Genomic DNA, 21017 nt, shown 5'->3' with positions numbered 1-21017 from the left:
TCTGGGGTTTGTTTTATTTTGTTTTGCTGTGTTTTGTTTGTGAACTCATGGTAGCTGTTGTACTTGCTAGGCAAGCACTTCGCCACTGGAGCCATGGCTCCAGTCCATGGGTTTTTAAATTGGAGATCTGTAACAGGTTTTCAATTTATCTATTACCTTTTTACATAGAGAAGGATACATATGCATAAGAATGTGTGTGTGTACATCCTTGCATCCTTAATTTAGTAAGCTTTTTCCTCTTCCTAAGTTATTACTGACCAGAATTTCCAAATGTGATCAGAACCATCACAGAATTGTGTGATTGTAGAATACTGCTATCTCAGACTGAGGAACAGCATTTGTTGTTCCCTTCTCAGATGAATTTTTCAATTAAGTCATTTGGTTCATCCATTATTTACTTTTCTCTTACTTGTATGTACTTATTTCTTTTAAAGGTAATTTCAGTGACCTTTATGATAAATTTAGTTTTGTTTTACATCATGTTGGTTCATGGATTTTTGTGAATGTATCTTTTTAATCTACTACTTGTGATTTTTAGAACTGAGTTATTTAATAAAAAGGATACAACTTCTTTTCCTTTTTTTGTCAGGTTTATTCCTTAAATTTAAGAAATATTTCCTTTTCATAATATTCTAAGATTTGCTTAGCAGAACTGTCCTGTTCACACTGAGGACAGGCGTTCCTTCGTATTCTGCTGCGTGTCATCATCACTGATGAAGCAGAACTGTTTGCTCCTTCTTATGTAGCATTTCTTCCTATACAGACAATTGTCCTTTAAAAAATTTTGATCAGTTGGGCACTGCTGGCTCACACCTGTAATCCTAGCTACTCAGGAGGCTGAGATCTGAGGATTGCAGTTCAAAGCCAGCCAGGGCAGGGAAGTTCATGAGACTCTTACCTCCAATAAGCCACCAGAAACCTGGAAGTGGCGCTGTGGCTCAAGTGGTGGAGTGCTCGCCTTAAGTTGAAGAGCTAAAGGACAGCATCCAGGCCCAGAGTTCAAGCCCCACAACCAACACACACACATACACACACAAAGTTGATCAAGATGCATTATACTTATAATCTGGCTTTGGGAATTGAAACCCCTTTGTACAACTACTTAACAAAAAGCAAAGTCAAAAAATCAAAAACAAACAGGTATGTAGCAAAACTCCAAAGTCTTACATTTCTTTTTGAATATTGATCTAACAGTGCTTAATTCACTGTAGTTACCTCCTTTACTGATATTCTTGTTGAGTCTAAAAAATAACCACATGATAATTTGTTTGTATCTTACATATAATGGCTTTATTTTTATAGATGTTTTTGAAAAGTTTTTGAGGAGATAACCTGAACTTAAGCTTTTAACTTTTCATATTGATTTGTAATACACAATTATGTATGAGGAAAATGTCTCAGCTCATAGTTAAATGCTTTTTAGAAGATTTTTGTTTTTGACTGCAGTTAGATTTGGGGTTTATTCTTTTTCTTTTTTGGGGGGGGTCATTTGTGGGGCCTGAACTCTGGGCCTGGACACTGTCCCTCAGTTCTTCAGCTCAAATTGCCACTTGTTTTTATAAGCAAAATCTACACTGTGCATGCTTAGGGAGTAGGAAAAGAAAGACAGTAGAAACAAAGATTGAGTTATTTAGGTTTTAAGATATAATCCTAAAGATAATAGGATTACTGCATATTCTTCCATAGTTTTATTTGGTAGGATGAAAGACTGTTACTGCTTTAACCTGTCATGTCAGTACAGTCTTGTGTCACTTAATGCTGAAGATACATTCTGAGAAATTTGTCATTGGGTGATTCCTTGTTGTTTGAACAAAGTGCATACAGTTACAGAGACATAGATGGTATAGCCAGCTACACAGGATGCATAAGATATGTGGCCATATGTGTATAGCCTCTTATTGAGGGAAATGTCACAGGTTGCATGATTATACTATAAAGATCTATACATAAGTAGTTTCAGGAGTACTCCAGAATAACTGTCATTCATAGCTGCCAACTGATTTTTTAAACCTGTTAAAACAGTTTTTAAGCTTGGAATCATTCTCAAGCCTCTAATCCTGCTACTTCAGAGGAGGAAATTCTGGATCAAGGTTCAAGGCCTGCTTGGGCATAAAAGTCTGCAGGAGTCCATCTCCACCAATGCTTGAGCTCAGTGGCACATACTTTGCTTGCTTGTTAAGCTACCAGTAGGAAAATACATGGTAGGTGCAGGACACTGCACCTGTCTTCCCTGTGATATCAGAAGGACAAGTAGAATGAGCAAGTCCTCAGCTGTCCTTGGTGTAAAGTGAGACCATTCCTTGAAATTACCAGTGCAAAAAGAGGCTGGAGGCATGGCCACAGGGATAGAACAGCTGACTAGCACGTGTGAGGCCGTGTGTTCAACCTTAGTACCACAGCCAGCTCAAATATCCCCAAAAATTTAAAGTTGCAAACAGGTGAGATCATTTATGAATGCCTTCACTTCATATAGAACATAAATAAGGTTTTGTGATTTCCATTCTCCCTCTTCATACTATAGTGATGCCTTTGACATACAATATGGAGTAGTGGTTATCCGCCTACAAGAAGGCCTAGACATATCTCATCTTCAAGGACAAGGTAAATAATGCTTGAATTATGTTTTAATTTTAAAGGTTTGAATTACTTTGCTAGGAAAACTGTATAATTCTCACATTAGCTTTATTTAGTTATTTATTTATTTTTATTGTGAAAATACCATACAGAGGGGTTACAATTTACAATTACATGGGCAAGGTAATGAGTACATTTCTTTTTTTTTTTGGTCCGGTCGTGGGGCCGGAACTCTGGGCCTGGGCGCTGTCCCTCAGCTCTTCAGCTCAAGGCTAGTGCTCTACCACCTGAGCCACAGCACCACTTCCGGTTTTTTCTTTTTTGCTTATGTGGTGCTGAGGAATCGAACCCAGGGCCTCGAGCATGCAAGGCAAGCGCTCTACCACTGAGCCACCTTCCCAGCCCATGAGTACATATCTTATCAAGCATTGTTGCCTCCTCCTTTGTTTCCCCTTCCCATCCCTTCCCATTTCTCCTCCTGCTCCTCCCCCAGCCAAAGTTGTAAAGTTCATTTTTCACCATAACGTCTTATACATCTCTTTGTTGCAGTGGGTCCACCCCTGTATCCCTATTTAAACAATTTGTTTTTTCCCTTCCCCTCCACAAATTATACCAACATCAAATACAGTGAAAACAGGGGTTATACCATGGGGGAGGGACATACAAAGCAACAAAGAAATCATCTTATAAATATGTTAGAAATAATCACAAGAAAGAAAAAAAATTTGAATCCTTATCTTGGGGTTCATTTCGCCTAACATCAACTTATCTGACCGTTTCTGCTTGTCTCAGACATATACCAGTTATTGCAAACAAATTATCTTTTTTGTTTGTTTGTTTTTTGTCGATTGTTTTTTGTCGATTGTGGGGCTTGAACTCTGGGCCTAGGCGCTGTCCCTGCGCTCTTCAGCTCAAGGCGAGGCTCTACCGCGTGAGCCACAGTGCCACTTCTGGTTTTCTAGTGTTTTTTTTAATTGGAGATAAGAGTCTCACAGACTTTCTTGCCTGGGCTGGCTTTGAACCACGATCCTCAGATCTCAGCCTCCTGAGTAGCTAGGATTACAGGCGTGAGCCACCGGTGCCCGGCTATAAATTATCTTTATAAATACCATTTTTTTTTTGTTACATATTCGCTATATGACATCGTATGATCAGATCTGTTTGGAACCCACTATAGTTTGTATTTTCTCTTTGTACCAGCACAGATGTGGTTAGTGATTGTTAATGTAGAGAGTAAAATTTAATCTGAATCATGAGCTTTAGAAAAGACACTACTTGTAAAAATACATAAATAATAGTGTGCGGAAAAATGTTTAAGTCATTGAAGTCATATTAATAATGAAAGACTACACTTTATCATAATGTTTCCTCTTGTCAGAAACGACTCAGGATTTTTGACATTCTCATTAAAACTATAGATTCATAGGAAATTGAAAAAAAATAGATGTCCTATACCTGTTGCATATCTATAATACTGTAATTAAAACAAATTATACCAACATTGGAATAGATCACAGATTACATTCTGGTTTTACCAACTTCACATACACTTGTAACCATTACCAATCAAGTTGCAAATGGTTCCATTTCCCTGTGCTGTCTCTACAGCCCTCACTATATGCTTTTCCTGTTTCCCATCATTAATATGCAGTTGTCATGTCAATAATATTAATAAATCCATTTTATTTTTAAAGCATTTTAAATGAAGGTTGAAACCTAATTAAAGTATTATTTTTGTTTTTGCCATCTTATCAAAATCTGACATTTCAATATCCTTCAAGGAGTTCCTGGTACTTATATTTATATAATCTTAAGAAATTTTGCATAGTTAGCATTTTCCACTTAGCAGTTTTTCAGATCATTAGAATTAACCAATATTAAACAGGTAAGAGGCATATAATGAACCTTTGTTATCTCGTTATGTATTTAATCTGCTTCAGCTTTCCTGTCCTCCCTTCACTTTAAGCATAGCCTGCAGTTCTCTTTATCCATAACAAAACAGTATGACTTGAAGAAAATTTAGTTTCATATTTTTGCAGTAAGCCTAGTCAAAATAGTATTTCAATCTCTCTTGCTCAAGCAGTGATTCAGCATTAGAGTAAGTGAATTATACCTCTTACCTTTAGTAGCTAGTATTCCATAACTAGTAATCCATTTCATCCAGAAGTCACAGTTTGGCTAATAAAAATATAGTACTGCTATTTTCTGAGGTCTGAATAATGATTGAAACTTTAAAAATACACTTTATTCATCATTCTGACATGTTTTGTTCATCACTGGGATTTAGATGAAGTAATATTATTTGGCATAATAGTTAGGAGTACAAGTGTGGGAATCAAGAATATGTCTTTTAATAATCCCAGCCCTTTCCCTTAGGTTTCTATTGTAAGAAATAGAATTAGCCTGCTTCATTCTCTTATTAACACAGCCACTTCATAGAGTTGTCATGAAGATAAATAATGATCACTTCTAGCAGTGCTGGCTAGCACCTGAGCTGCTGTTGTTTCTCCTCAGTCACACAAATAAGTGATGAGGATTGAGGATAGATCATCAATTTTGTTTTACATTTGTCTTCATCTTCACTGTTTATAGAAGTTAAATATGTATCAAACTGCTTGCTTCCTCAACTGAAACTGCTTCAAAACTGAAGCTCATATTTTCATTATGGTCTTATTAGGAAAAGACTACCTCGTGTCTTGGCTTTGTGTAGTTATGGGCAAACGAACATTTGCCACACTTAACATTTTTTATATTTGTAACTAACTTTGGAAGTACAGTTGGTTCACTTATATATGTCCTTTTATCTATAGATTCTAATACTACATGAACTTTACTCATTACTTATTCCCTTGGACTTAACTCAAATATTTTACTACCTAGTTAGGACTTACATACTTAAATGAATAGTCATATCAAACAATACCATACTTACTTTCTTAAGAAATCATTCATAATAAACTTGTTACTTGATTATAAATTTTGATGAATTTTAATTCCTTGTAATTATGAAACTAACACCTCTTAAACAGTTAAAATGTGATCTTAGATACTGTTTTCAATACTGTCGTGTCTACAGAAGAATTATTGTCATCACAAGAGAAATCACCTGGCACCAAGGATGTTGTACTAAATGTGGACTACAGTAAAAAATCAGATTTAGATACTTCTAAACCACCTGGAGAAAAGTCCATTACACATAAAGGTAATTTGTATTAAACAAGAAATTTTATTAATACTTATGCTTTAACTCCAGAGGAGATGGTTGTTATACAAAGTCACCTGTCCTCAAACATGGCATTGTTGATTTCTGGTTGGTCAGGTAAAATTTATCACTTTCAAAAATGGGTTCGAAATGACTACCTGTGTTAGGTGTTTAGAGTGAATTCATTCATGTGAATGAATTAGCTAGTAACATTGTCCTGTGTGTTTTTCTTTATATTTGGGTTAAAGGAAACATTTTAGTTTGATGTATAGGTTAAACACGGAAACAACATGGCAGTTTCATAGTAACAATCTCATGAGGCTTTGAGATTATTTCCATCCACAAGTCTATGTGTCATCTATAAAAAGGGAAGAGGGATGACTTCCAAATCTTACTCTCCCGTCCTCACTCTCCTACCTCTGTTCAGACTAGTATCTCCATCTTTCCTATCCCCAGCTGTTGCAACAAGAAAAAATCTGCACTGTAAATCATCAAACCATAGCATACTTTTGATTTCTCTAAGATGATCATTTTTAGGCAAGCATGTCTCTCCACGCTTCATCTCCTTTTACATTATTTGGAAGAACTGATGATGCTGTTTTATTCCTTTCCTTCTTGTAGACCTTGTTTGCTTAGAATTAGAAGTGGTTGAACCTGTAGTTCTCATCCATTTCCCTTTGCAGTTCTTTGCTGGCTTGATTATAGTTCTTTTATGCTTTGCCTCAAAATGCTACAAACTGATTCTGATAACTAAGTTTCTGCTTTATTTGAACTTATATATATATATATTTTTTTTTTAACCTCTTCCTATTTTTTTTTTTTGTTTATCTTACCTAGCATAGATCCTTTCTCTACAATCTGTTAAGAATTATTACTGTAGTTGTGTTTGGGGGCAGTGTAACTTATCAAGCAGCTATTCTGTGTGCCCACAGAATTAGCTTATTAATATATATCACAATCTCATGATCTCATTAATCATTAATTTTTAAAGAATAAAACCTAGCTCGATACATTTCTCCTTGCTTTTCTATTGCAAAAACCTACATATTTTAACGTAGTTTAACCATTTTTAAGTGACAAGATTTTCTTGATGTTTCTGAGCTCTTTTAAATGAATATAAAATGTCAGTAGTTACAATTTTAATTATTAAAGGTAAACACTACTAAATTATTTTATAAAGACAGTAACATTTAAAATTTAATGTAATAATTGATCCTTTATCCATAATGTGAATAAAAAGTAGCACTCAGAGGTAGTATAGCTTCCCTTTAGATTTGCTTTCTATTTGGCCAGTTCTCTAAATCAGCATAGATACTATAGAGAACCTATAAAAAGTCTTCAGACTTAGAAATATTCTGGTATAGTTATTATATAGGCACAGTATTATATATGGCTGTCTTGTTTATTGAGGTATATATATGCAAGAGAACAAAAAGAACGCCCCTTAAATATTTGATGTGTGCCAGACTCTGAACTCATTGCATTAATACTTACAAAGTAATAATCTCAAGAGCTAGGTACTGCTAACCCTTTGACAGATGAGGAAATTAAGGAGTGAGGTAACCAGTTTAAGCTCACATAGCTAGGAGAGTGGTAGAGGTAACATTGGAAAGCTGGTTTCTAACTCAAGATCCCTGTCCAAGTTCAGAGTTTGTGTTTTAAATAATAGAAAAATAGCCCGGTGTTGGTAGCTCACGCCTGTAATCCACACCTGTAATCCTGGCTAAGATATGATGATTGCAGTTCAGAGCCTGCCCGGGTAGAAAAATCCATGAGACTCATATCTCCAATTAATCTCCAGAAAATTGGAAGTGGCACTGTGGCTCTGCCTTGAACAAAAAGGTTCAGGGAACAGCATCCAGGCCCTGAGTCCAATAAAAAATAAGTGGAGTGAGGCAATCTATTAATCCCAGAAGAAACTGATGAATATTAAAATATAAATGGATTCCTTTCTGTACACATACATGTATACATATATAAATTTTGTTTGAAGAAGCTTAATCCAATGCAACCTTGCATTGAAGACTTGTATCTCTGATGAAATGCCTTAATATTTCCAGTAGTGATTAACTTGTGCAAAAACTACTCATGTCTTTAGTGTCTCTGAAATTGCTTTTTAGTTACCTGCACAGAGATGCAGTGGCATGTTTAAAACTTACATGTTGTCTGCAAAGCCAATATTTCATGTCACCCTTCTTCTCTACAAGCTATAGATTGGCATCTTCTCAGCTGATTTCAAATATTAAAGTATAGAAGTTGGCAGATTTGCTAATTTTGTCTGGGTGAGTGTTAATCATTCACCGTGTAGTGTCTAAAATATTTGCTTTTTAAGATCTTGAGCACTCAACGTAGAAAATATTAATCTTCAGTCTTGATCATTTTTCATGGACTGTTGCTTCATGCTATGTTCTGTTTATAAAAATGTACTCTATTTACATTTTCATTTTATGAATATAAAGGCAATTAACTTAATATTTTGTGTTTTTTAAACATAATCTAGATGAGGAAGAGGATGGCAAGACTCCAACTCAACCACTGTTGAAAAAAGGCAGGCATTTTTCATCATTTTATTTTAATCCCTTTCTTCATACTGTTAACTCTTTAATTCCAACCTTATTATTTTCTTTTTTATTTTATTTCCATGGTGAGGTGATGTTACAGTTATTTATTAAATGCAGATTAGCAAAATTATTATTCCAACTAAACAGTTAAAGCTTCCTGGGGCAAAGTGACATATTACAGACAAGTTATTTTAATCATCGTAGCATTTGTGAAATATTCAAACCCAGAAAGTCAATTCTTGTTTTTCTTTTTATTTAAACTGCATGGTTTAGATGATCAGTAGGGACACTGAAATAGGTGTCACTTGAATTCTTTACCATCAGTTGTACCAAGCAGAGTCCTCAATTTTGATACTAATATATTTTTCATTTCAAAAATTACAATATTTCTCACAGTCGTGCTGCGTATGGGAGATACAGTCATGTCAACATACATGAATTTTATGAGCAGGAGATAGAGGTGAGAGTTTCGGAGCAGTGTGGTTTGGTAGCCATATTATTTCATCACACAAAATCATTTCATGTTTGCATACATCATGGCAGCATGAAAAGTGAATGACAGAGACATCCTGGAAAAGTGACCAGATTTCCTTCTATGGATTTCTGCTTTTAAAATTTTAGTACTGGAATTTTGTAATAGTCATTTGCTTGTTTACAGAGCTAAGAATCAATTGATCTATCTATCTATCTATCTATCTACCTACATATGTATAGTCCTTTAATGTTATAGCACAAGGGTTCTCTTCCACAGAGTTCCCATCATCTTTCTGTGATTTCAAGAAAGATGTAGGAATTATATGGCTTTAGAATTGGGTACCACATATTGAGAGAGCAAAAAATAAAAATGAAGGAGTTTGATCATGACACTAAGGTATTACTCATTATAAGATGGTATTGGTATATCTTCAATTCCCTTCTGTCATTTATTATACTTTTTTATTTTTTTAATAAAATGTTATGTGAGCTGTAAATCATTGAGATTCTGTATGACAAAAGAAATACTTTCACAAACAGGTATAAACTTGATTTGTCCAGTTAGCCTAAAGTGTCTTCACTAGCAAAATGTAATTTTAAGATTCCACTAATATTCATCAGAATGCTTCATCATATTAGAAAGCAAGCAAGATAATTTGGATGAGAACTGCTGTTATAAGAAAGTATCAACATTTTAAAGTATATTGAAATTATAAACTACAAGTTTATGATGGATGCCATATACAGTTATCTTAAAACATGTAGAAAATTATAGAAATGTGACAAAAAGACTTTATTTACTTCTCACATTTTATTTTTTACCTTGATCCTTTAGAATCCAAAGGCCCTGCTGCACCTTTAAATGTAGCTGACCAAAAGCTCCTTGAAGCTAGTACACAATTTCAGAAAAAACAAGGAAAGAATACTATTGATGTTTGGTGGCTATTTGATGATGGAGGTAAGATCAATAGTATATTTTTTAGATAGTTTAAAACAGTGCATATGTGAAAATAGTACTAAAAAATGTCATATACTTTTCAGGTATAGACACCAAGTTTTGTTAGCATTCTCAAGAACACATGCTTTAATTTCATGTTGTCATGTCTTATTATTTGTTTTTGGCAGAAATATCATAGCAATGGTGCTGTGCTTTTCTTTCTGTGTCTTAGCAGGGTAGTACTGATGTCTGTGGAGTTACTTGAATCATTGAGTCAAGTGGATTTTTGGCCAGGTTTACCCACTGAAAAGTTGCTTGTATCTTCCTCTTTGTGATTACAGAGGTTACTTGTGAGGTTACTTTGGGGTTATGTAAATATGCTATTTGTCTCTCAGCTAAACACATATATTTAGCATCCACTGATGTTTCTAAAGCTATTACTGTTAGGCTATTGTGTTGGTTTGTCAAAAGGTGAATTGTCCATTCCTACCATTCTTTTTTGTTAGTTGGCACTTTACTGTAAGGAAAAACTTTCTCTTTTGTATCAGTGCTTGTTTATTGATTTCTTGTTTTAGAGCTTCAGTATGATACAAATTGTTACTCATTTATTTTGATATTCCAGTTGCCCATAGTTAGCCAGCAAAATATCACTTAACTGCTATGTCCACTTGTCATGCCCACTCATTCTTGTAATTGCTTTCTGAAATAAGATAATGTTCCAGGTTCTGTTTTGTAGTTTCATGCTTTGTCAACATAATCCATGGAAGGAACCTTTAATCCAGAAAGCCCTGGTTTGGTTTAGTGGAGAATAGTAAAGATCAGGGCATTACCTTGGCTGTGGCTGGTAGAATATTACTGTTCCCAGACCCTCTCACTGGGCAGAGCTGGGAAATGTACTATATGCATATTTGTGTATATCTAATAACATTGGAAACACATCTCCAGTCTTGTTTATTTCTCCTGTCAGTGTGAAGCCTGACTCCTATTAGAATCTATCCATTCCTTCAATCCTGCCTAATTGATTCATTTTCTTACTGTCAGGCTACTCTCCCATTTGATCACACTATTTGAAGATCACTAACTATTGAGTTTCCCTTCTTACTCCCTAATAATTTCTTGACTAAATTATCAAGACAGAGTTTTATTTGTATTGAATTGTTGCAAATATGCTTTTAGAAACAAAGTTGGAAATAGTTTATTTGAGATACTATCATTTTAGTAAATGATTTGTTATATTTTTGTAATTTAGGTTTAACCTTATTGATACCTTATCTTCTGACGACCAAAAAAAAGTGGAAGGACTGTAAGATCAGAGTGTTCATTGGTGGAAAAATAAACAGAATAGACCATGACCGGAGAGCGTAAGTTTATTTTAAATTAACCTAAGGAGTCTTAGTATACATTTGATAGGCGTAGTATCATTATCTTAGTATACATTTGATAGACTAAAACTTAGATAATCTAAGAAATATGAGTCACGTTGCTCTGTCTTATACTGAAGCATGTTTAATATATTGGTACTTGATTATCACAGTATACATTTTATAGGGTAAAATGTATGACTGTCCAAAAAATACCAGTCATGTTGCTCTGTCTTATATTAAAGCAATATATGATAGACAATACCTTTGATGATCTGTCTACCTATTCCTTTTCCATTCTTACTTCCTGTTCCTTTTCCATTCTTCCTATTCCTCCAAATATGCCCTCTATTCAATGTGTCCTTCTGCGCATTTCAGAATTTGGTGGCTTTGCATTTACTCATCTCCCTCCTGTACACAGCTTTCACCACCTCACTCTTTTCTCTGTGTATGTGTGCCTGCATGTGTACAAGCACACATTTTTGGGGGCTTAACTCAGGGCCTGGCATGGTCCTGTAACTTTTTCACTCAAGACTAGGCATTCTACCACTTAACACCATTTCTGGATTTTTGATGGTTAATGGGAGATAAGAATCTCACAGGCTTTCCTGTCAGGGCTGGCTTCAAACTGATCCTCAGATCTCAGACTCCTGAGTAGCTAGGATTGTAAGTGTGTAGCTGTGATTACAGCTCCAGCTTCCTTCTTTTCTTTTTAAATGTTCATCCCTAGCCTAGCTCAGTTTTTTTTGAATGCACAGCCCTATTGTTCTCTTGATTCTCTCACTCCCAACTAAGTCATGTTTCCACCCTGAGTACATGTGAAACCACTTTCTGGCTTATATTTATTTTCTTAAATTTGAATTTTTTGAAACCTAATGCCTAGCAGGCCCTTAGGAAATACTTTCCCATATTCAACTAGTTGTTCATTTACAACAGTGCCTTATGCAAGAAATACTAGTAGTGAACTTAACAGATAAATTGTTGTTTGTCTGTTTGCTATCCATTTAGTTGAAAAAAAAATCATTAGTCCTTATTCATGTAACTGTAACCCCTCTGTACAGCATCTTTACAATAAAGTAAAATTTAAAAAAATCATTAGTCATAAAATCTTGCTTGTGTTCTCTAATATGTTGGAACTTTCCTATTGTCACCAGGGTTTTATTGCCATCATATATCTCTCCCTGAAAGTCAGTTTATTGATACTTCTTTTCCACTGTTTATTCCTACCAACCACCGCCAAAAACAAATGTTATGAACTTCATCTTCCATCAGTTGTATCTTCCACTTGGCATAGGAAGTCACATTTGGACCTTGAGATAAGCATTCCTCTTAATTGGGATAATCCAAAACCAATTTTAAAAATATTTTTACTTAAATTTAATGTTTATACACTTTGATGACTAAAAAAACTGGTTACAATGCAAATTTCCTCTTTCTCCATCTACCCATTACTGAGTACTAAAGAGAGATTCCAAGAAAGTAGAATAGAAGTAACAGTAGTCTATGGTCAGGTAATTTAGACACCATCAAATAAATAGATTCAGCCCAATATAGAATACAAATACTTAACATTCTTCACATACCTGAATGCTGTTCATTTTTTGTTCTAGGATGGCTACCTTGCTTAGCAAGTTCCGAATCGACTTCTCTGATATCATGGTCCTAGGAGATATCAATACTAAGCCAAAGAAAGAAAAGTAAGTTTTTGGATACAGTACTCGTACAAGTTTTCAGTTTATAGATAGACTACCTAGGCATAGATAATTCAATTACACTAATTGCCTAAGTCAGGTTTTTTTTTCTTCCCAGTTGTTAATTATATGTGAAGCCAACTGGTAGTTAACAAACTAGTAGCAGATATTGAAGTAAGTCAATTTTCAAAGGAGATTTCATTACTAGTTTGCAGGTGCTTTCTGAAAGTTGTTAGTGTCACAGGAATTTCAGGTTTTTGTAATTTCAGATAGGTTCCATAGTTATCATAAGCATTCAACTCCCATTCTATATATTTTTTTTTTTTTTTGTCGGTCTTGTGGCTTGAACTCTGGGCCTGGGCGCTGTCCCTCAGCTCTTCAGCTCAAGGCGAGCACTCTACCACTTGAGCTACAGCGCCACTTCCGGTTTTCTGGTGGTTTATTGGAGATAAGAGTCTCACGGTCTCTCCTGCCCGGGCTGGCTTGAACCACGATCCTCAGATCTCAGCCTCCTGAGTAGCTAGGATTACAGGCGTGAGCCACCAGCGCCCGGCTAATAACTTTTAACTTTTCATTGTTCGTTTTATTGCTAGTATAGGAGAATCAAAGCATGTGCCTATAGTAATTCCATTGAGAATGTCCTGTTACAGAAAATGTGTGTGTTGGGATAGTCCACCTGAAAACGGTGTTGACGTTGTAATTGTATTTGTATTTGTTTTTTATTCTCACATAAATGTTGAATAAGTGATGAAGCACTGTAAAGATTTCATTTTAGAGTACAATTTGTAATGTTTTAATCAGGAAGAGATTGTTTTTATAAAACTATACAATAGTATTCAGAGGTGTTCTTCGTATCTATAGCAGATTAGAGAGATACTTATTCATGTTCTTTTACTATATTTTGTTTTGCTAAGCATATATGGATCATTGGGTTTTGTTTTGTTTTTTGTTAGGTTTTCTTGGCTATCTGCTCCTTATTTGTTTCAAAATATTCTAGTGCATAATTGACAAGAAACACCTAAATTAGAATTCACGGTGTAAGATCGCCCTGTTACATAAATTAAAATGAGGTTATCAGTAGTCTTTCTGTTCTTTTAAGTATTGTAGCTTTTGATGAGATGATTGAGCCTTACAGACTTCATGAAGACGATAAAGAACAAGATATTGCAGACAAAATGAAAGAAGATGAGCCATGGCGAATAACAGATAATGAGCTTGAACTTTATAAGACCAAGGTATTCTTCTGTCTTCATTTATTCATGTTTTTTTAAACATTTTGTAAATTATGTTTTTATTATGTTTAAATAATGACACTTACCAGGGTGGTTACAACTCAACATGTCAATTTATAAATAAATGAATCAAAGCCAGGCACGGTGGCTCACATCTGTAATCCTAGCTACTCCAGAGGCTGAGATCTGAAGCTGTGGCTCAAAGTGATAGAGCGCTAGCCTTGAACAAAAGAGTTCAGGAACAATGCCCAGGCCCTGAGTTCAAGCCCCATGATCGACAATAAATGAATTAAATACATAAATCATGATCAATATAAAAACTTCCTAAGAGATAAAATCCAAGCATTATAACTTGACCTGGGAGATATCTTTTAGGTAAATTAAATCTGCTTTAAGTTGGATTTATATATGAACAGTGGAAAGCATTCATTTTGTTTCTAAGTGGGGAAGAGATAGTTTTATTCTACCAAATTACAATCATGTTTTGATTTTTTTGTTTTATAAACTGTGCTCCTTTTTGGTTTTTTGATGGCTTAAGGATTGAGCCCCAGACCTCAACCATGCTAGGCATACAGTCTCCACGGGCTCCATTCTCAGCTCTCAGCTCTAACTGTAATTTTCAAATTAGGAGTGATTTTTGTCCTGTTTCATTTCAGACATACCGACAGATCAGGTTAAATGAATTATTGAAGGAACATTCAAACACAGCTAATATTATTGTCATGTAAGTACTGTCTATTAATATTTCTTGTTCATTTTATGAAAATGTACTTTCTGTTGTTTCAAGTAAGGGGCTCACTATGAGTATACATTGCTTTAAGCATAGGGAGATATCAATTGTTAGGGGGAAAAATAACCCCCAAAATCTCAAGTTATTCTATTTTTCTTCCTATTCTTTTCTAACCCTTCAAAAATACCTTAACTTTGGAAACATCCCAACTAGACTTAGGCAGGTGTGGGATAGGAAGATCTCACATTAAAATAACCCCATAAAGCCAGAAAATTAAGAAAAGTAGTAATCCTGTATCTGAATCTTTACCCCCAAGTTTTCCAGACACTTTTTATTGTCCTTGTATTGAATATAGTAACTGGTGCTTAGTTTGGATTTTCTTCTGCTTAACTTGATTAACTAGGTATTAGTTGAACTCAGATTTGCCCAAGTCTCTAAAAACAGCAAATAATCAGCAACAAACTCACTACACCTTTAGTGTCCATTTATGTTGGCAATGATAAATAACGTCTGCTGTCAGTGTGAGCTGACAGTGTAGTTTCCTACAGTTGATTCTCTGCATGGCCCTTCCAGATACTCCCTTCTCAACAGCCTCTTACGACCTATAGTGGAATTTTATAGCAAAATGCCCTGTGAGTCATGATTGCTCCTTATCCTGAGACTCTAAAGTATCTCAGTCCTAACAACAGGCTGATGTCACACTCTGAGAAAGAGGAGCCACAGAATGCCTTTCTTCACCAAGGCTACCTTCTGAACTGGGGAAGCCAGTGCCTGACCAATCCTTGTACAGGTATTGAGGTTTGCAAGCTGTTTGGGATTTTCCCACAGCTAGTACTGCCTGAGCTATACTGTTGACTCGACTGGGGAGGGCAGCACTTCACTGGAATCGTTTCTCTGCTGTTTTCTGCCTCCTGACCCCCTCCTTTATGGCTTCTTGCTGTCTTTTTCTTTGTGGACTATATATACTCTCTTTTATGGCCTCAGACCCTTCTCATTCATGGAGTGACAAAACCAGATGTTTCTAATCCTCCATCTTGTTGCCTACCTGTTTGTTAATCCTAGTGAACACATGTTTAAAAATCTTTTGTTTGGCCAGGCACTGGTGACTCACTTCTGTAACCCTAGCTACTCAGGAGACTGAGATCTGAGGATCGCGGTTCAAAGCCAGCCCAGGCAGGAAAGTCCATGAGATGTTTTATCTCTAAGTAACCACCAGAAAACAGGAAGTGGTTCTGTGGCTCAAATGGTAGAGGACTACCCTTGAGCTGAAGAGCTCAGGGACAGTGCCCAGGCCCAGAGTTCAAGCCCATGACCAACAGCAATTATAATGTGTGTGTGTGTATATATATATCTTTCATTTGAAACCTAAAAACATGCGAATACTGCTAGAACATAGTAATTGCTGTTCTACATATATAATTTCCCTGCACTCAGAAGAATTTTGTAACTTATAGTTACTGTTTTGGAACTTACAATTTTTTTTCTCAAATTGGAAGCCACTGTTCAATGTCTTCTTTCTTTTTGATACCAGGAGTCTCCCAGTTGCACGAAAAGGAGCTGTGTCTAGTGCTCTCTACATGGCGTGGTTAGAAGCTCTGTCTAAGGACCTGCCCCCAATCCTCCTAGTTCGAGGGAATCATCAGAGTGTCCTTACCTTCTATTCTTAATTGTTCTACACATGACTGCCCTCCAGAATGGTACTTCAGTGCCTAGTGAAGTGACTGAAATCTTCATTGACACGCTAACATCACAATGGCGAACTATGACTTTTCTCTCACTATTTCGTTAACTTGGAAGCACACAGGAAAGTTGCTCCATTGATATGTGTGTGGGGACTTCACTTGTAGTCAATTCCATATCTCAATCTTAATGAATGATGATTCTTGTTGGACTGAAGTTCATGAGCGTAAAGTTTTCCTTTGCTACTTGAATAGCAATAAAAGTGTGTTATTTTTTGATTGATGAAGAGTACAAAAAGCCTTTAGCCTTGAGGTGCCTTCTGAAATTAACCAAATTTCATCCCTATCTTTTATAAATTTATAGACTGTCAAACTCTGTTTTTTAGATACTTTAAGTTTTAGTCTCTTCCACCTTAAAACAAAATGGACACTGCTTTTCATCCTTCATTGACCAATTAGTGTTGAGTACTGTATGTTTTCTTACTTTTGTAAAGTATCTGTTAGATATTGACAGTGTGAATTAGGGCAAGTTAATGAAAAAAATTTTAATATATCCAAAAAAGTGGACCCAAGGTTAGGTTTCTATGAATATATGAAAATGTAGAGCTAGGAGAAAGAGGCCCAAAATACCTGTATTTGAAACTTAAGGTTGAAAATTTACCTAAGTACTTCTGTATTCTATTCTGAAAAAAAAGTCACATCATTCTTGAAACAAAAATCTTAAAGGTCATTTGTATTTAAGAGATTTGTCCTGTTCTAGAATTTCCCTCAAATCTGAGAGACTTCTAAGAAAAATATTTTTTCTGGAGGAAATTTAGACAAAGCAATGTCATGTAATAGAATATTTCAAGAACACTACATGGGATTTCACTCTACCATCCTTTATTAGTCATTAAAATGTTTATCAAATGGTTAAATGGACCACTGGTTTCTTAGTGAAATGTTTTCAGGCTTAATTCATTCAATTGTCAAGTACACTTGGTCTTAATACACTCAGGTTTGAACAGATTGTTCTGAACATTGAAATTTAAACCATTCTTAATACTTTAAAACTTGTGTCAAGAAAAACTGCCAGTTTGTATGTTTGAAATGTCTGTTTTGACATCATAGTCTACTAGTCTACAGTTTGGGCAGTGCATAAGTACTGTTATTAAAAGCTTTATATTCAATTATTAATGTGAAGTTTTTCATTTTTTATTCAAGGAAGGATTTCCTAAAAACATTTCAAGGGATTTATATTTACATATCTTTGTGTGTGCATATATATGCATGAATATGCATACACAGATGCATATGTGTACATATAATGAAATTTCTGTTGCTGGTATTTTACATTTTACAGTGATCAGGATTCATTAAATTTTTCTGTTTTAGTTAAACATGTTCAAAATCTGATCACAGATTGTAGGTTTCACAGATAACAAAGATGAAGGATATAGTGTTACTTTTCACAAGGCTATCATTCAGTTACAATGTGGAGAATGTTTCATGTAAAGTACTACACAGTGTGTTCATCAGTAAGCTCCAATGGTAGAGAACTTGCATAGGGCTCAAGAATCTTACTAGAAACCTATAAAATTGTTCCTAATGGTGCAGTGTTTTTGCTGCATGAGTATGAACCACATATAAATTGAAGATCAGATCATTTAAATTCAGAATCTTCATAGAAGAAGTAATTGATTTTTATACCATTTTTCCTACATCATAGCTAAGCATTGTTCCATTTATTGCAGGTTTTGCAGTGTTTGGAGGAAAGGCAGTAGATATGTCATAATTTTCATAAACATTGTTATATGTGAACTTTATAAATGGATACTAGGGCATGGACTGAGAGCTGCTATCTTGCAATGTGCACAGGTACACTTACTTTTTATTGTTTTACATCTGTATTACAAGAACCAAATGTCATGCATCATGTGTGTATAAAGTACATAAAATATATCTAAACATGCATAATGCAGGAGAAGGTAATATTGTCTGAAATAATGTGTTAAGTTTTTCACTTATCAAAATGCATTATTTTCACTTAATACTACAAACCAGGTCAAAAAATTTCAAAATTGTAGTGCTCTAAAAATTTCAGTAATCATTAGAGATGCTAGCTAGTATGAAGCTTTTTTGCTTTATTTATGCTGAATTTTGATTAATGCCAGATTTTTATAGTACTAATTCTTGGTGATAACTGGGAAGTAAGTATGCCGTGGCATTTGAGTTCATTCTTATAGGTAAAGAATTCAGTGGGCTCAGAGGGAATGTTGGTGTTGAGCTAATTATTAACAGTTAATTAAATCAAATATTTATTTGTTACATTGTTTCCTTTGTATTTTAGGTTTCCTTTTACATCCTTTTTTATATTGCTTTCTGACATGACATTTTTTTAAACTATAGAAATAATTTAAAGATATGAGCTCTGGTGGATGAATATCTACTAAGGTTGAAAACAATATTTTGATAATACTGTATTATAACTGTCGCACAGATGCTTTTCTAATGTTTTAACCTTGAGTATTGCAGTTGCGGCTTTGTACAGAGGTTACTGCAATAAAGGAAATGGATTCATTCAAACTGTTTAATGTCTACCCTTGTATTTTACCACTGCTATAAACTATGTTAGCTTTGTGATTTCATCTCATTTAGTTAACTTACATTATTAGTGTCTGAATAAGTTACTTTTAATATTTACACTTTGGAAATATTGTTTGAAATTGTGCACTATTCCTAAGCTCTTGTAATAATCACTGTTGATTCAATGACTAAACTCTATAATGCAGCTCATTGTTTTAGACTGAATTTAGCACTTAGCTTTTCTAATACTACTTGTCTTTGGACCAAATCCCTCTTTTATACATGAGAAAACTAGAAGATTAAAAGGGATTCATGTTTGCTGAAATAATCTATTTTCCTAAGATTTTTTTGCTAAGCTGATTTAAAGTTTTACAAAGTATTTTCCATTTTTTTCATTTAGACCCTTTGGTAGGCATGTTACAGAAGAATTGCCAGTCTGTTTTTTGTTTGTTTTTTCCCCTCCCAGTATGGAGCTTGAACTCATGCCTCTTACATTCTCACTCAGATTTTTCGGCTCACAGATGGTACTGTGCAACTTGAGTCACAGTCTCTACTCCACTTTTTTGATGGTTGAGGACTTTTCTTCCAGGCTGGTTCTGAACCTCAGATCTCAGTCTTTTGAGTAGCTGGGATCACCGGTGTGAGCCACTAGTACCCAACTTCTTCACTTTTGAGAAAACAGTTTAGTAAGGAGTCTTCCAAGGTCATGGTAAGTCAAGGACATTGGCCTAGAACATAACTTTTCCTATTTTCAAGGATTTCTTCATTATATAGTCACTGAGACCTAGGTATCAATGTTAGACAAATTGAGCAAACTGGTCATTTCCAAACCACTCATCTGCTCAGCAAATCTATGGTCAAGTAATGCAAATAACAGCTACATATGTAGATTGTCTGTTCCTAGTTAAAACCAAATACCATTGTGTATTGTTTCCTATATAAACTATCCAGACGCGTTTTCTCATAACCTTTCCTAATTTCAGACCATCCAATAGTTTCAACAGACATAGTTGATTTTGAACTGAAAGGGTTTTGTTGTTGTTGTTGTTGTTGTTGTTACTGATTTACTAGGAAGAAGAAATAAATGCAGGCAATATCTTTTCTCTTTGTGTAGCAATAAGACCTTTGTAGTAAAGGTGTTTGGGTAATGGTGCAAGTCTTCAAATGCAAGTGGAAAGTTCTATTTAGTTCATCCGGTTGAGATAGTAAGTACACAAAACGTATTGGTGGGGTAACCAATTTGACTGTTTTTATTAGTTTATTCAGATACGAAAGGCTGGCTCACTGTCATAACTTTGTTTTAGGTGTGTGATAGGCATTTCAGATTGTCTATTATGTAGCAGCATTAGAACTTGCAGCCCATTTCACCCCTTAAATCGAACACTGAATTTTGTGTTAGACAAAGAGTTAGAAGCTATTATGTCAGGGAAAATGTTAATGTGTAGCCTTACCTCGGGTTTGTCTCCTTAAGGTCAGGATCCTAGTTCCTAAAACAGTAGTGTCTATCTCATTTGTATATTAATACAAATTTTCAGTGTACCCTGCCTACAGCCAATATGAAAATAAGCTTTTTTTTAAAATCTCGGTAATAGGGGGGTGAGCTGTGGATATTCAATGTAAAAACCTTGACAGTGCTTGCCAGAATTCCATCAGAATACTACTGAAATCTTTTTTTTTAACTTTTTTATTTTTTTTATTGTGAAAATACTGTACAGAGGGGTTACAATTACATGGGCAAGATAATGAGTACATTTCTTATCAAGCATTGTAGCCTCCTCCTTTGTTTCCCTTTCCCATCCCTTCCCATCTTCCCCCTTGCCCCCCCCACCCAATCCTCCCCGCTTCACCCCTCCCCCCCAAAGTTGTAAAGTTCGTTTTCAACACAACGACTTGTACATCTCATTGTTGCAATGGGTCCACCTGTATCCCCTATTTAAACGATTTGTTTTTCCCCTTCCCCTCCACAAATTATACTGACATCAAATACAGTGAAAGCAGGGGTTATACCGTG

The 21017-nt window shown here is 35.1% G+C and overlaps 1 protein-coding gene across 1 annotated transcript in view; it reads left to right on the top strand.

The window, feature by feature from the left end:
• Positions 1-19008, top strand: part of Slc12a2 (solute carrier family 12 member 2) — a 71942-nt gene extending 52934 nt beyond the window's left edge. The window contains exons 19-27 of the mRNA XM_042674249.1: positions 2522-2601; positions 5651-5776; positions 8277-8324; positions 9647-9769; positions 10998-11109; positions 12720-12806; positions 13900-14035; positions 14689-14756; positions 16294-19008. Coding sequence (XP_042530183.1) covers positions 2522-2601; positions 5651-5776; positions 8277-8324; positions 9647-9769; positions 10998-11109; positions 12720-12806; positions 13900-14035; positions 14689-14756; positions 16294-16429 — 916 coding nt within the window. The 3' untranslated portion in view covers positions 16430-19008. The remainder of the gene's footprint in view (positions 1-2521; positions 2602-5650; positions 5777-8276; positions 8325-9646; positions 9770-10997; positions 11110-12719; positions 12807-13899; positions 14036-14688; positions 14757-16293) is intronic.
• The last annotated feature ends 2009 nt before the right edge of the window (positions 19009-21017 follow it).

Source organism: Dipodomys spectabilis, unplaced genomic scaffold, assembly GCF_019054845.1.
Source record: "Dipodomys spectabilis isolate Male_0828 unplaced genomic scaffold, ASM1905484v1 ptg000019l, whole genome shotgun sequence".
Taxonomy (NCBI): Eukaryota; Metazoa; Chordata; class Mammalia; order Rodentia; family Heteromyidae; genus Dipodomys; species Dipodomys spectabilis.
Note: the sequence above shows the minus strand (reverse complement) of the source record. Positions and strands in the feature narration are given on the sequence as shown.